Source organism: Bubalus bubalis, chromosome 1, assembly GCF_019923935.1.
Source record: "Bubalus bubalis isolate 160015118507 breed Murrah chromosome 1, NDDB_SH_1, whole genome shotgun sequence".
Classification (NCBI taxonomy): domain Eukaryota; kingdom Metazoa; phylum Chordata; class Mammalia; order Artiodactyla; family Bovidae; genus Bubalus; species Bubalus bubalis.
Window position 1 is genome coordinate 187,020,892 of NC_059157.1, and position 16,517 is coordinate 187,037,408.

Sequence of the window (16,517 nt, forward strand, 5' to 3'; positions counted from 1 at the left end):
TGATGTTCAGCTGACCTGGGGTGGGGGTGGGTGGGGATACACAGGGACGGGGTTCCAGGGGCTGAGTGGGAGCTCCTTCTGGGCCCAGGGGCCAGCCAGGTATCTCCTCCTCACAGTCTGCTAAATAGTATGCATTTAACTTGACAATAAAACATCAAGATCCAAGAGGAAGCTTACACTTAAGAGTCTCTCAGCACTTCGCAGAGACTTTTTATTACAAAAAATTCTTCCCATTTTTTATGGTAGTTGACCAGTGTAACAAGTAATTTCAGCCTGTAAACTGCTAGCAACTATAAAATAAACTCTGTGTAATAGCTAAATGGCTAAAATCTATATACCATGCTACAGAATTATTCACATATTATTTATAAGTGTACCTATATAAATCTAGAGCTTCCCTGGTGGCCCAGTGGTAAGGAACCCGCCTGCCAATACAGGAAACATGAGTTCCACCCCCAGGTCGGGAAGATCCGCTAGAGAAGGAAATGGCAACCCACTCTAGTATTCTTGCCTGGGAAATCCCTTGGACAGGGGAGCCTGACGGGTTCCAGTCCTTGGGGTCACAAAGAGTCGGAAATGACTTAGCGACTAAACAACATTTTATAAATTATAAAATGTATGTTTATAATTTAACAAAATTTATAGATCAGTCCTGGGTGTTCATTGGAAGGACTGATGTTGAAGCTGAAACTCCAGTACTTTGGCCACCTGATGCAAAGAGCTGACTCATTTGAAAAGACCCTAATGCTGGGAAAGATTGAGGGCAGGAGGAGAAAGGGATGACAGAGGATGAGATGGTTGGATAGCATCACCAACTCAATGGACATGGGTTTGAGTGGACTCCGGGAGTTGGTTGATGGACAGGGAGGCCTGGCGTGCTGCAGTTCATGGGGTCGCAAAGAGTCGGACACGACTGAACTGAACTGATATGTATATAAATTTACATATAATCTGATCATTTAAACTATACAATCAAATGGCTTTTAAATATATTAAATATATGTTAAATATATTTCACATTGTTGTACGAGCATCACCAGCACCACCTTTAGAACGTTTCATCACCCCCTAAAATCCCATTGCCATTAGCAGTCACTGCTCACAGCCCACTCCCAAGCCCTGGACATTACTTGTCTACTTTCTGTCTCTATTGATTTATCTATTCTGAATATTTCATGAGAATGGAATCTCATAATATGTGTCATGTCTGGCTTCTTCCGCTTAGTGGAATGTCTTCAAGGCTCGTCCACGTGGGAACACGTGTCAGAATCGCATTCCTTCATGAGGCCAAATAATACTCCATCATGTGGGAATGCCATATTTTATTTATCCATTCATCAGTGATGGGCCATATTTTATTTATTTTTTTTGGTGTAAGATGTCTGGCATTTTCAATAATTCTAAGAATAAATTCCCCCACCCCAGTTAAAAAAAAAAAAATTGAAGTATAGTTGATTACAATGTTGTGTCAATCTCTGGTGTATAGTAAAGTGACCCAGTTATACATCCCAGTTTTAAATTGGCTTCCTGGGTGAGGAAAGGCCTCCAGCAGGTGACGGCGCCTGACTCACCTTCTCCTGGGCCGACCGGGCCACGCTGGAGACTTGCTGCACAGTCAGCTCCAGGGGTGGCTGCAGCAGGTCCTCCTGGAAGCAGAGGAGCAGCGGGCCCTGGAACAGAAGAGCAGAGTGAGGAGACAGTGCCCTGGGAGGGTGGGGGGCAGGGGGAGCTACTTTCTAAAGGAGATGACGTGCTTGCTGCAAAGCTCTGCAGCTCTAAGAAGATGTGATATGACTTCATTGAGTTCAATGTGTGCTTCTGAAGAGCAGCCATGGACAAATATCAGTAAGAAACTCAGAGACAAAATAAAAAATGTGGCAATGAAGGTGGCAGAAGGGTTTTGAGAGCTCAGGTTCACAATGAGAGCGGAGAAACCCAGGCTCCCAGGAGGGTGGGTGTGCAGCTGGCCTGCAGGTGGGGCACAGCAGGTACATGGGCTGTGTTCTCCCCTTTCTCTAGGAAAGCTCTCTCCCTAGTTTCAGAGAATCACCTCTCCCTGCCCCACGGGGGTGCGGGCACTCTCCTTAGATTACCCTCTTCTCCCAGTGCCCAAGTGGCAGGTGGGCAGGAACCCGTGGGGAGCAGACAGGTGCTTCTCCATGGAATTTAGGATTCCTAGCCTGGAAATGAGCCAGCTGGCAGTATTGCTCAAGGATAAGGTTCCTGAGTACCTGCTTTGAGGATCCCCAGAGCTGCCAGGCTCCTGCCCTCCATGGTCTCCTGGTTTAACTCCACCTTCAGCTCTCCACATCCTCTCATACCCTCCCAGAAATGTCCTCCACAGCTTGTCACTCTGGCAGGTGACAAGTTCTTGCAATTAAAATCTTGCAATAAAATTCTGCATTAAGTTTTGGTTCTTACAATTAAAATCTTCAATGCAAGACATGCAAATCAATTAATACGACCACAAGGCAACAAGACTAATGCTTTATGAAAGAATAAATCAGGACTTGGATTACCAACCAGGTCTTGGTTTTTTAAAAAATAAGTTCTCTTGTGAGGCTGAACACATATGCCAACAATACGAACCTGGAACGAAACTCTCCTTCAACTCTCTTCCTGATATGCTCCAGAAAGCCCATCATCAAATGAGTTCTGATCACATATTTAAAAAACAGACTCAGCCCCACAGCTCCCCACCACATCTCATCTATTTCTGAGACTCCTGGCTGTGATGAGCTGGTTCCAACTGCAAGGCAAGATCAAGGGTGGGGGATAGAAATGGTACAAATGGCAGCAAAGCTCTCCTGGCAAGTGCAGTGGGGATGAGCAAGAATGAAGTCAGCCCAGGGCTGTTTCTTAAGAATCCCCAGTGATGCAGCGTAAACCTACAGGCACAGAACATTGTCACTGACGTTCTTCTAACCTCATCTTATCTTAGCAACATCAATCTCACCTCTACAAACCATCAGGGGAGAATTAAATCTACTTCTCAAGAGTGATGAAGTCATGGCTCGGGGGCTGCTCTGCGGATGTTCTCCATGGCTAGAGCTTGCTTTGGTGCGACCTGCTGGCCAGTGGCTTGGGGATGACATCGCCCTGTGTGCCAGGCCTCCTGGTTGAAAGAGCAGCTCCAGCACAGAATGCAGTTCTAGGCAGGAGACTGACCCCTCACGGGAGTCATTACAGCTGCTAGACCACCACCAACTCTTTGTGACCCCATGGACTATAGCCCACCAGACTCCTCTGTCCATAGGATTCTCCAGGCAAGAATACTGGAGTGGGTTGCATTTCCTCCTCCAGGGGACCTTCCCCACCCAGGGCTAGAACCCACGCCTCTTGTGTCTCCTGCATTGCAGGTGGATTCTTTATCACTGCACCACCTGGGAAGCCCCACAGCTGCTGGGACTGCATGTGAAACAATGTACCTTCTACACCAGCCTGAAGAGACCATGTAGACTTAAGCAGCCTGGATGTCACCTCCTGCCCCTGCCCATCAGGAGGTGCCATCTATACCCTCTTACCCATGGCACCTTCTGAATGAAAACCCTGTAGATATTCTGCTAGAAAGTTAATGTCAAGAGGCAGGCTCACAAAGAAAATACATGATTCAGTTAAAATGAGGACCCAAAAGTTCCCCTTCCCTTTCTGATTGATCCTGGAGTTTCAGAAAGCCCAGCCTGTGTGCAGCAAAATCCCTGCATCTCTGCACTCTGTCCGTGGGCAGGCAGCGTCGTTCCACTCAACCCCACTCAGACCAAAGAAAGACTTTACATCTACAAGGAAAAGCAACAGGTAGGAATTGCCAGGAGAACAACTGAAAAAGAAACACAAGACACCAGCTCTCCCAGACGTTAAGACACACTACAGAACCTCTGTGGGCTTCGCAGGTGGCACAGTGATAAAGAATCTGCCTGCCGTGCAGGAGATGGAAGAGATGTGGCATTGATCCCTGGGTCGGGAAGATCCCCCTGGAGTAGGAAATGGAAACCCACTCCAGTATTCTTGCCTGGATAATCCCATGGACAGAGGAGCCTGGTGGGTTACAGTCCATAGGGTCACAGAGAGTCAGAAACAACAGAAGTGACTTAGCATGCATGCATGTACAGAATCGCAAGGATTCCAAGCATGTGGTACCAGCACACGAACACACAGATGACCAGTGGGCCAACACCAGGCATCCAGAATAGACCCCAACGTGTATGGAAACAGTCAGTGACAAGAGTGGCATCCCAAATCACTGGCTAAAGATGGAGCTGTGAAAAATCGGGATGTGGGAGGAGCCCCAGATAGAACACAAACATAACCACACAAGGAAAGAACACAACCGCCAGAAGCGGCAGGAGACAGAGTGAACCTGAGAAACTGGAAAACAGGGTCCTGGCTGCACATAAACTCGAGAATCTAGTCAGGAAATGTGCTTCTCATGGGGGTACAGGTCAGCAATCCAGAAAGGACATTATATGTATGCTGGAGTTGACCAAATAAGTATGTTACAGAGAGCGAGTCCCAGATGCCTCGCTCTTGGAGGAGGAAGTTAGAGATAAGGAAGGGGGAAGATGAAAATGAACTCTGTGCCATTGACCTGGAATCTGGGTGATCAGTATTTGTTGTTCAGTGGCTCAGTCATGTCTGACTTCTTGTGACCCCATGGACTGCAGCATGCCAGGCTTCCCTGTCCTTCATCATTTCCCAGAGTTTGCTCACACTCATGTCCATTAAGTCGGTGATGCCATCCAACCATCTCATCCTCTGTTGCCCCTTTCTCCTCCCGCCTTCAATCCTTCCCAGGATCAGGGTCTTTTCCAGTGAGCTGGCTCTTGGCATCAGGTGGCCAAAGTATTGGAGCTTCAGCTTCAGCATCAGTCTTTCCAATGAATATTCAGGGTTGATTTCCTTTAGGATTGACCGGTTTGATCCCCTTGCCATCCAAGGGACTTTCAAGGGTCTTTTCCGGCACCACAATTTGAAAGCATCAGTTCTTTGGTGCTCAGCCTTCTTTATGGTCCAACTCTCATATACATACATGACTACTGGAAAATCCATAGCTTTGACTATATGCGCCTTTGTCAGCAAGGTGATATCTCTGCTTTTTTAACACATTGTCTAGATCTGTCATAGCTTTCCTTCCAAGGAGCAAGTGTCTTTTAATTTCATGGCTGCAGTCATCATCTGCAGTGATTTTGTAGCCCAAGATAATAAAATCTGTCCCTGTTTCCATTTTTCCCTCATCTATTTGCCATGAAGTGATGGGACAAGATGCCATGATGTTAGTTTTTGAATGTTGAGTTTTAAGCCAGGATACTTGGAATGGTTTGCTATTCTTTCTCCAACAGTATGAAAAGGGGTGTCAGCATAGTCATGATTTTGAAGATAAGAGGCAGAGAGACGCGTTACATGAATATGTGCCATCCACACATATCTTTCCTAGGTCTGTTCACTAAGAGGGTCTAGAAGCAATGAGACCCCAGCAGTGATAAGCACCCCTGATGCCCAAATCTTGTATTCTAAATGATTCTTTAGTAAAAGGAATCAGAGCTGCTTGGAGAAGTGGTCAAATCCAGGGCCAGAGAAGAAGAAAATACAAGATGAGTCTACAACAAACATCTTGCAGAACCATCAAGGAAATGCTAATATATATATTAGCATATATACATATAAATACTATATATATATATATGTGGAAGAACACAAAAGAGCTTCTAGTGGCCAAAACAACAACAGTTTAAACAACAAAACAAATAGTGCCGGTACTGGATTATAGGGGCTTCCCAAGGGGCACAGTGGTCAAGAATCCGCCTGCCAATGCAGGAGAGGCAACAGACTCAAGAGACGAAGTTTCGATCCCTGGGTTGTCAAGATTCCCTGGAGTAGGAATCGGCATTCCACACCAGTATTCTTGCCTGGAAAATTCTATGGACTAGGAGCCTGGCAGGCTATAGCCTCTGGGGCTGCAAAGAGTTGGACATGACTGAGCACATGCACGCTGGGTTGTAACCCACGGAATAAAGCAAATATCCATGAATACACACTTATGTAAATACTCAATAAAAAGTATAGACGGAAGAGAAGTGTCAGCTCTCTCTTGCAACAGAATTCCAATGAATAAATGCAGAAGGAAAGACAGAAAAAGAGAAAATCATCATCAGGCAAACTCCACAGAAGTGTTGCAGACTAGATACATGGATGCCAAAATTAGCGTGCAAAAGTGTGAGGAGTAACAGGATTTGTGCAGTCTCAAAGTATCTCCCCAAGATATTTGTTAACTATAGGGAGGAAGGTAAGGGAGACATAAGATGTAAGAAGAGAAATGGGTGGGAATCACCTTAACACAGGGATCAAGGCCACAGTCCCCATTGGTAAGCCGCGCTGACATCATAAACCCATGAAACAGTACACTCAAAGGGGCACATCCCTTCCGTGGTTTGCGGAACTGCAGCCCAATTGTGCAAAACACCGAACTGAGGGATATTTGGCAAAACAGCAATCAATACTCTTCAGAGTTGTCAAGGTCATGAAAAAACAAGGGAAAACTGGGAAACTCTTACAGACTGCTGGAGACAAGCACAAAGCAACAACTCAACAAACACAGGACCTGAACGGGAGCCTGGAACAAGAAAAGGACACTGGTGGAAAACAAGGGAAACCAAGCAGAGTCTGTAGTTTAGTTAAAATATTTTGTTAATTTCTTATATTGTTACAATGCTAATATCATGAAATATAGTAACATTGTGCCAACATTAATTTCTTATATTAGAATAACATTAATATCACTGTGCAGGTCAGGAAGCAACAGTTAGAACTGGACATGGAACAACAGACTGATTCCAAATAGGAAAGGGAGTACATCAAGGCTGTATATTGTCACCCTGCTTATTTAACTTCTATGCAGAGTACATCATAAGAAACACTGGGCTGGAAGAAGCACAAGCTGGAATCAAGATTGCCGGGAGAAATATCAATCACCTCAGATATGCAGATGACACCACCCTCATGGCAGAAAGTGAAGAGGAACTAAAAAGCCTCTTGATGAAAGTGAAAGAGGAGAATGAAAAAGTTAGCTCAACATTCAGAAAGTGAAGATCATGGCATCTGGTCCCATCACTTCATGGGAAATAGATGGGGAAACAGTGGAAACAGTGTCAGACTTTATTTTTGGGGGCTCCAAAATCACTGCAGATGGTGACTGCAACCATGAAATTAAAAGATGCTTACTCCTTGGAAGGAAAGTTATGACCAACCTAGATAGCATATTGAAAAGCAGAGACATTACTTTGCCAATAAAGGTCCATCTAGTCAAGGCTATGGTTTTTCCAGTGGTCATGTATGGATGTGAGAGTTGGACTGTGAAGAAAGCTGAGCGCTGAAGAATTGATGGTTTTGAACTGTGGTGTTGGAGAAGACTCTTGAGGGTCCCTTGGACTGCAAGAAGATCCAACCAGTCCATTCTAAAGGATATCAATCCTGGGTGTTCTTTGGAAGGAATGATGCTAAAGCTGAAACTCCAGTACTTTGGCCACCTCATGCGAAGAGCTGACTCATTGGAAAAGACTCTGATGCTGGGAGGCACTGGGGGCAGGAGGAGAAGGGGACGACAGAGGATGAAATGGCTGGATGGCATGAGTGACTTGATGGACTTGAGTTTGAGTGAACTCCGGGAGTTGGTGATGGACCGGGAGGCCTGGCGTGCTGCGATTCATGGGGTCACAAAGAGTCGGACACGACTGAGCGACTGAACTGAATATCATTGTACTATGAATTGGCGCTGTGGTAAAGAATCCACCTACCAATGCAGCAGAGACAGGTTTGATCCCTAATCCAGGACGATTCCACATGCCTCGAAGCAACTAAGCCCCTGTGCCACAACTATTGAGGCTGTTCTCCAGAGCCCGGAAACCTCAACTACTGAGCCCACGCACTGCAGCTACTGAAGCCCGTGCGCCCTGGAGCCCATGTTCTGCAACTAGACAAAAGCTCAGCCCAGTGCAGCCAAAAATAAAAATAAATTAAAAAAATTTTAATTATAGACATTGTACCAATGTTAATTTTTTATACTGTTACAATGTTAATATCATTATGCTATGAATTATACTAATATTGTACCAATGTTAATTTCTTATACTGTTACAATTTTAATGTTGTACTATGAACTATAGTAACACTGTACCAGTGTTAACTTTTTATACTGTTACAATGTTAATATCATTGTACTATGAATTATAGTAACATTGTACCGATGTAATTTCTTGTTTCTGATTATTGCCACCCTGTATGGTTATGTAGGCTGGATAAGGAAAGGATAGAGACTCTGAATTGTTTTTACAAGTTTTCTCTAAATCTAAAAGCAGTAAAAAATTTTAAGTTTTTTTTTAAGGGGATATTACAAGAAAGCAGCCCATCTTGACCCTATTGGCTAACGGCTTCACACAGATCTCATCTCATCTGGACTAGCTGCCATTTCCCAGACTGAACCCCAAGTTATCCTCTTCCAGAGATGAAGCACAGAGAGGTCAGGGTTTCCCCAAGGTCACACAGCCCCAGAGCTGCCTTCCAACCTAAGCAGAGAAGACACAGCTCTTCCAAGCAGCTCAAGAGGTCCCCTCCCTACTCAACAAGCCAGGGGGGCTGGCGGGAGTGGAAGTTAGCTTTGGCTGCATTTTAGTTGACATTAACACTACACCCACTCTTCCTTCCCCTGAATCCCCATCTTGCTGAGAGAATGGGTGAGCGCAAAGAACAACCTGAACTGGCATCTCTTCCTCGTTTCTACCGACAATCTGCAGAGTCATCAATGAGCCTCCTTTAGGTTGATGCTTTACAAGTGAAAAACAACGCACATTAAACAGCTTGCTTGGCCCAGGCTTGGCCAGCTCCCAAGCAGGGGAGGCCTGAGTCCAGACAGGCTGAGGTACATCACCACCGTTTCTCCCCTTCATTGACAAGTTTCTAACAGGGGCTGTTATTCATGCCCTGAGACAGCTGAGCACTCGGCACTGGGTGGGCTGCGCCTGGATGGACAGAGCTATGGCCTCCCTCACAATCCTGGGAGCTGATGAGGGCACCAGTGACCCCACAGTGCTGCTGGGGTGGGAGTGGGGCAGCATTCACCAAAAAATGGGGAGGAGGGATTTTTGTTCTGAGACCTGAAATACTGCTGCTGTTTTTCAGTCGCTCATTCACATCCGACTCTTTGCAACCCCATGGACTGCAGCATGCCAGGCTCCCCTGTTCTTCAACGTCTCCCAGAGTTTGCTCAAATCCAAGTCCACGGAGTCAGCAATACTATCTAACTATCTCATCCTCTGTCACCCCCTTCTCCTATTGTCTTCAGTCTTTCCCAGCATCAGGGTCTTTTCTAGTGAGTTGGTTCTTCGCATTACGTAGCCAAAGTATTGGAGCTTCAGCTTCAGCATCAGTCCTTTCAATGAATATTCAGGGTTGATTTCCTTTAGGATTGACTGGTCTGATCTCCTTGCAGCCCAAGGGACTCTCAAGAGTCTTCTCCAGCACCACAGTTCGAAAGCATCAAGACAAAGGCTGAATAAGTGTTGGGGATAGAAGGAATGCCCCGTGGGAAGACCCCACACAGGAAAGAACCCTGAATGTTTGAGCAACAGAAAGGAGAGTAATTCGACGGTCAGGTGAAGGGTGACTTGACTCAGGATCACCTTCCCATTCTTACCAGCTGACCGCTTACACTGTGGCCATCGGTGCTCAAGGACCTTGAATTTTTGTAAGCAGCACTTGAAGGAAGTTCATTACAGAACAAGAAACCTCCAAGTCTTGTCACTTTGTTTACTCCTCAAATTGCTGCAGCTCATATACAAGGCAGAGCTATTAATACCATGTTTTAAGTTCACACGGCATTTTCCTTTTTTTTTTTTTTATGAAGACCACAAATTGTCCTACAGTCTTGGTCATCTACATTTAGAACATTCCTCTGAAAAGAATCCTGGGGCCAAGGACTAAAGAAACAAACAGCTTCATGACCCTCCTCACCAGGGCCTGGGCCTACTCAAGCAACCCATTCCCAGACAAGTCCAGAACATGGTGCTTGCTCTCAGACTGCTGCTCCCCGCATGTAGTCCCAACAGCATCAGCCTTGGGAGGGAGGCTCTGTCCAGCCTGTGGGTAGGGGGTCTCAGGACCATGGGCTCTGGCTTTCAGAGCTGGTGACCTGCTGCGGAAAGAGCAGCTCCAGAGTCAGCGGTGGGTGTCAAGGGTGTGGACTGCTGCTGGGGTGATGTCACCACAAACCACTTTGTAAATATTCAAGTAAATGCAAAGTGAAAACCTCTACTGTTGCCCTCAGATAACAGGCAGGGCATTAAGTTCCCAGGTTGGTGACTGAACCAATCCTGGGATCTTCCTGTTCTCAGGGACCGAGCCGCGATCAGAGCAGCTGATGTCAGGTGTTTGCAATGCCAGTGTGGAGAGGTGTTGCTGGATGGGGGGACTTTGACTGACTGAATGCTGGCTGGCGTATGGACACTGTGTGTGTCCAGCAGCTTTTCTCTAGTGAAGAGTTAGTCTCGGGAACTTGTGAAACATATAGTAGCCTCCCTGTACCCCGCTGACTCCCTGGGTCTGAAGTGGGAGAGGTGGCAGGCATGCATATTCTTTCAGAGGTCTCTAGGCAATTTGCCAGTGTTCCCCAAATACCAGGCATGTGCTGCCAGAGCAGCCATGCTCTCCTCATCTGTCTCTCCAACCCAGCATCCTGTCTAATCATAAGGAGTAAGGGTCAAAACCCTGCAGGACCCCCTGATACAAGGAGCTTGCCCTGCCTCAGTCACTGGTCATCCAGGGTCAAAGGAGACTCCACAAGTTACTAACCATCTTTAACTCCCTGGAGACAGGAGCCCCATTGTTGGGGATGATGTGTTAAACAATCGTACCCTTTGATCCTTTCTTGCTGGACCTCAACTGAAGGAAATATTTGAGTCTCAAAGTCAAATTTTCTGTCCATGGGGGACCATGGACCCTTGCAGATGTAGACGAACCATGAAGACCCCTGGCCCTGGGTCTAGCTCAACACTGGGAAGTCTCTCCAGTTCATAGTCCTCTGTCTCCCCTTTTGGAGAAGGAAGAGGTGCTGCTAGGAGGGTTTAGGGTTCCTTGCAGTCCTAAGATACGAGCTGGGGTAAAACAGGATGAGAGGAGTTGCTCCACTCAGGAGAGAACTCCACCTTGCACAGAAGATGCTCGAGATGACTGAGTTACTGCCAATCCCCCAGTGACAGGAGTGTTCTCCTCTTGAGCCAGGGCAAACAGACAACAGCATGGGGTAGGGGCAGGAAGGGGCCACTAAGCTGGCTCACTGCGCCGAACGCGGACTTGGAGTTGTCAACCCTAATCGGGGATTAGTGGGAATCGAGCTGAAGGGAGGACAGAGGGAGAGTCCGCAGGGCTGGCTGCCAGGTCAGGACACCCACTAAAAACAGCAGGGCCTGCTCACCCACACTGTCACTAGTGCTGCGATCAGATGGCCCAGGACAGGGCAGGGGGCGAGCCAAGGCCATAGTAGCAGTTACCCAGATCCTATCTGATGGGCTGCCGTCTATGGGGTCGTACAGAGACGGACACGACTGAAGTGACTTAGCAGCAGCAGCAGCAGATCCTATCAGCCTGCAGAACCTTCCATTTGAATTCAAATCAAGCAACACATCCAGGTACCAGAGACAGCAGAGTCACACACACACACACACACACACACACACACACACACACTGAGCCACCTGATATCACACTCAGACCCAACTGCTGTCAGAGAAGACTTAGAGCTGCCTTGAGCTTATACTCAGTATATCATTGTCCCTTCCAGGCAGGAGTTCTGGAAAAACTAGTGTCTAAGATTCTGCAGTGCATGATGAACAGCAGAGGACAGGCAAATAAGCCAAACCTCCCCCAACTCAAGCCCCCAGCCGAGGCCTCCGCCCACACAGATGCAAGTGAGCAGGAAGAAAGGTCTTCATTCGAAAACTTCAGGTATTTTCTCCAGTTACTCGAAGGGCTGCCCACAAATTCCAGGGCAGAGATTTCCTCCTTTCTCAGCCCTCCAGGCACACAGGTAATCTGGAAGCTTCCAATCAAGGCAATTGCAGGTTCTGAGCCAATCAGGAAATGTCAGGGAGCCAGGCAGAATGGTTTAAGCAGGACTGTCCCAGACTTACAGGAGGGAGGGTTGTGCCTCTGCCTGACTCTCTCAAGGGCCCCAGCGTGACAACAGGGCCCTACAGATCAGCTCCGAAAAGGCTGAGAAGCAGAATCAGTGGCCCACATCATGCCCCTGTCTCTTCCAGCTGAGACAAGACTTTCACCCGCTCACAACTCCAGCCTGCAGTGTACTCAGCCCCGGTACCCAAGCCCAGGACACCCGGTCAAGCAGGGGTCAATGACAGCAGCTTTGAGGGGAAACAAATTTGTGTTTGCTTGTCCAGGTGAGGTCACGGGGCTTCAGGGCTCCCACAAGAAATGGGGTGGTTCCTCTGAAGAGCTGTCCGGTTCTGGCAGCAGGGGTCACAGACTCCAAGCACCAGGGCAATCGGAAGTCAAATGACCTTGAAGGCTTTTTGCACCCAAAAGGCATGGTTATTTTTTCCCAGAGTTCAGAACATGGACTTTTCTTGGATTTACGCTCATTCGCACTCAAAGCTTTTCTGTTTTTTAAGTCCATTGCTACATGAGTCAAGGCCATGGCACAAGGACCAGACAGAGGGCTCGCCATGGAGTATTCTGAAGGCTGAGAGTTTAGACACACAGCATTTGCTGTTTCCAAAGCAAAAGGCCATAGGCTTCTCCACTAAGTTCCCAAGCAGGTGGAGGGGCGTGTACACCTGAGAGCAAGGAGGACTGGCAAAGAGTGCCTCAGACCCACCAGGCCTTCATTCCTCCTATGGAATATTTAGAAACAGCAGACAAGAGAAGCGCATCATTAAACCAAGATGCCTTAAAAGTAACAATAAGCCACCCAGTCATTAACAAGACCAGGAACACAACCACAGGTGCCCAAGGCAACAGAGTTCAGACTAAGCCCCTGAGTTTTCATTTCAAGCTTCATTTCAAGGCAATCACAGGTTCTGAGCCAATCAGGAAATGTCAGGGAGCCAGGCAGAATGGTTTGAGGACTATCCCAACCAGCAGGTAGCTGGGTTCAAATCCTAGCTCTGCCACCCACGGGCTGTGTAACCCTAGGCAGGCTACTTAACCTCTCCAGGCCTCAGTTTCCCCCACCTCTAAAATGTTGAGGACACCTTTGCTCCAGGAACTGTGAGGATTCAGAGACAATTATATGTACCTGAAGCCCCCAACACACGTCTGGCCAGTAGCTGGCCCTCAATGGTCACTAATTTTAAGTGCAAACCTTTGGGTAATATATTCTGGGTAAAATTCAGCTCCATAGATGGAAGCATATTTGGTTCAGAGTGATTCATAAATCGGGTGCAAAAGCGGTCCAGTGTCCAGGCGAATACGGGAAACCACCTGGGATGCCGGCCAGGAAGGGCAGGTAAGAGCCAGAGGGGAAGTGGCCCCTGGACAAATCCCTCCAACAGCCAGGCTGTCCCTCTGGCACGCTTCACGTTAGGGTAATAAAACCTAATCACTCCACCTTCATTCCCCATCGAGGGTTCTCCGTCTCCACGGTCTTTCTAACTTTCAAGGATGCTTTGCCCCTTGAAGCAGTCAAGGGCTGTGGAGAGGCTCCGGGGAAGAAGAGCCTGAAGACACCCCGCGATCACCGCGCCCGACCCCACAGCACGGCCGTTCTCACAGAAACTTACCCCCTTCCGTTTGGCCTCATCGTTCAGGGCGGTCACCCAGGCGGCCTGCCACTGGCTCCTCCAGCTGTTCAGAGTCAGGATCCAGGCGAGCAGCGCATCCGACTCTGGGCGCTGGCAGTCGCCAGGCTCCGCCGCCCGCCTTCGGGAGCGGGGTTGCGCCCTGGCCAGCGCCCACTGCGCCAGGTACAGGCCCACCGTGCCCAGGGCCACGACGAAGAGAGCCACCAAGACCAGCCACAGGACCTCATCGAGCCACGAGCCCAGGCGGGACATGGTGATGGCGCATACCCGGCACGCCTCGCCCCAACTTCCCAGGCAGCCCCCGGCCGGGCGCACAGCCCGCGGGCGGCAAGCTCAGGACATCAGCTCGCCGCCGGCAGGGACTCGCGGGGGGCGAGAAGGGGGCGCGGCGGGCGGATCAGGGCAGCTGGCGGTGCGGGCCCCGGGCGCTGAGAGGCCGGGCGGACGGGGTGAGCGGGAGGAAAAGCCGGTCGGCGCGCGACGGTCACGGCCCAGGACTGCGCCTCCAACCCCGCGCACCTGGCAGATAGAGACGCGGCCGGCGTTCCCGACTCGGGCGTCTGGGCTGTTCCCGGGCCGCGGCCGGCCGCGCTTCCTCCTGCGCGCGCCGCCCCAGGCGTCCCGCCCGCGGCCCAGCGGCGGCCGGAGAAGGCTTGGGCCGCGGGGCGGGGGAGGGGGCGCGGCCTGTGGGGCGGGGCCGGGCCGGGGGCGGGGCGGGGCCTGTGCCTCCCTTGTGCCTGGGTCGTCGCGTCCGTCCCCGCCCACGCCGCCCGCCCGCACGCCCTCTTAAAGGCCCGGCGTCAGGCTCCGCTGTCGGCCCCGCCCCCGCCGCGGCCTCCAGCCGGCCGGCCACGTGCGCGCGCCGCCCGCCCGCATCAGGGCCTTCCCAGGGCGGCGGCGGCGCGGCGTCTTCCGGACCTGACCTGTCCACAGCGTGGCGACGCGAAAGCGCGGGACTTTCCAATTAGCCCGACGCCGAGGCTGCAGTGGGGCGGTCTGGCTGGACTTCCATGAGCATCTGTGCACACGTGTGTGCACGTGTGTGTGTGTGCATATGCGTGTGCGTGCGTGTGGAAGGGTGATTTCTAGGGTTGCCGTCTGCCCGCCAGCAGAATACTGAATCTGGTTTTCACATCCTTGGAAAGTCCCTGGAAACCCACCATTCGCACCCTGAAGTCTGGATTCTCCCTTGCAGAGCTGCCGTGATATCTCCCAGGAGCGTCAGAAAGAAGGCTTATTAAGAAGTTTGTGCCCATGGAAGCGTGTGACACCTCCTGGCGCCCCTCACCTTGCAGAGTCAGCCTCCATCATTAGGAAATGCCTCAAGGCACTAGCCTGAGATTCTGACAAACCTGAACCCGTAAGTTAGTGATTTGCTTGTCCTTCTGCAGCTGTATGAAGGGGATTTGACCTTGAATTGGGTTGACTGAACCTGGGCACAGAGGTGTCTCTCTGGCTGGGTCTGATGGTGCCAACCAGGGTCTGCCTGTCTGATACCATCAGTATGGGTCCTGGCCCCACCACTGCAGCAGAGGGTCCTCAATGATTCCTCCCCAACCCTTCCTTTCCAACCTGGCTCAGGGAGAGATTGCTAAGACAGACTAGTGTCTGGCCAATGGACATTAGGATCTAGATCTGGCTGGGAGGTTGGTGGCATTTATTGACAACTATTATGCACAAATCCTGGAAACAATAGAGCAAAGAGAACCACAGACAGATGCTATGACAGATCTGCCCTGGATGCCAAATATTAGAGACAAGGCTGAGGTGCTGGCTGGAAAGGGCGAGCTTGGTGTAATGGTATTTGAAGAAGTGTGTGTGTGCAAAGGCCCTGAGGCCTGCATGTGGCTCAGTACCCCAAGGCATAGAATGTGAGTGGGATGGTGTGAGGGTTGCAGGAGGGTAGGAGGTGGGGCAGAGGCTGCACCTGGAGCACCTGAGTTATAGATAATAGATTGTGCCACAGAAAAGGAGAAGCAACAACCTGTCTTAAGCAGAGTGGAAAAATTGAATTTTACAAAGATCACACCTAGCAACATGTGGGACTAGATTGCAAGAAAGTGGGAGAGGGCAGAGAGACCAACTAGAAGGGGATCCCAAGGGTCCACAAGAAGGGTTTAACACAGGCCTGGTGCATGGCATGGGGGAGAATGGGCCTCCACAGAAGAGGACATTTCTGGCTTAGAGACTGGAGGCAAGGAGATGAGGATGGATGAGGTTTTTTTGTTTTTTTTTTGTTTTAATTTTACTGAAGTATGGACTTCCTAGGTGGCTCAGTGGTAAAGAACCCACCTACCAATGCAGGAGACACAGGGGACCTAAGTTTGATCCCTGGGTAGGGAAGATCCCCTGGAGGAGGAAATGGCAACCCACTCTAATAATTTGTGCCTGGAGAATCCCGTAGTCAGATCCTGTAGCCTGGTGGGCTACAGTCCATGGGATTACAAAGAGTCTGACGTGACTTAGCAACTCAACAACAACAACAAAATTGAAGTATTGTTGATCTACAATGTTGTGTTAATGTCTGCTGTGCAACAAAGTGACTCAGATCTATATATACATTCTTTTTCATATCCTTTTCCATTGCAGTATTTCAGGATCATGAATATAGATCCCTGTGCTATAGAGTAGAACCTTGTTGTTTATAGAGTAAGTTTGATATGGTGAGAGCAGCCAAGGAGTTTACACTCAAGGGCCTGATTTTCTTTGAGAGTG

General features: G+C 49.3%; 1 protein-coding gene across 6 annotated transcripts in view; it reads right to left on the reverse strand.

Moving 5' to 3' along the window:
• Positions 1 to 14,471, reverse strand: part of C2CD2 (C2 calcium dependent domain containing 2) — a 66,229-nt gene extending 51,758 nt beyond the window's left edge. For 3 of the 6 annotated variants that reach the window (XM_025292170.3, XM_044947344.2, XM_025292154.3), the window contains exons 1-2: positions 13,782 to 14,470; positions 1,572 to 1,670 (exon numbers count right to left, since the gene is read on the reverse strand). In XM_025292170.3, the coding sequence (XP_025147955.1) occupies positions 1,572 to 1,670; positions 13,782 to 14,054 (372 nt within the window). In that variant the 5' untranslated portion in view covers positions 14,055 to 14,470. Of the gene's footprint in view, positions 1 to 1,571; positions 1,671 to 13,781 lie in introns of all 6 variants that reach the window. The other 3 variants (XM_006071530.4, XM_006071531.4, XM_025292152.3) reach the window with 3 other exon arrangements.
• Positions 14,472 to 16,517: the final 2,046 nt, after the last annotated feature.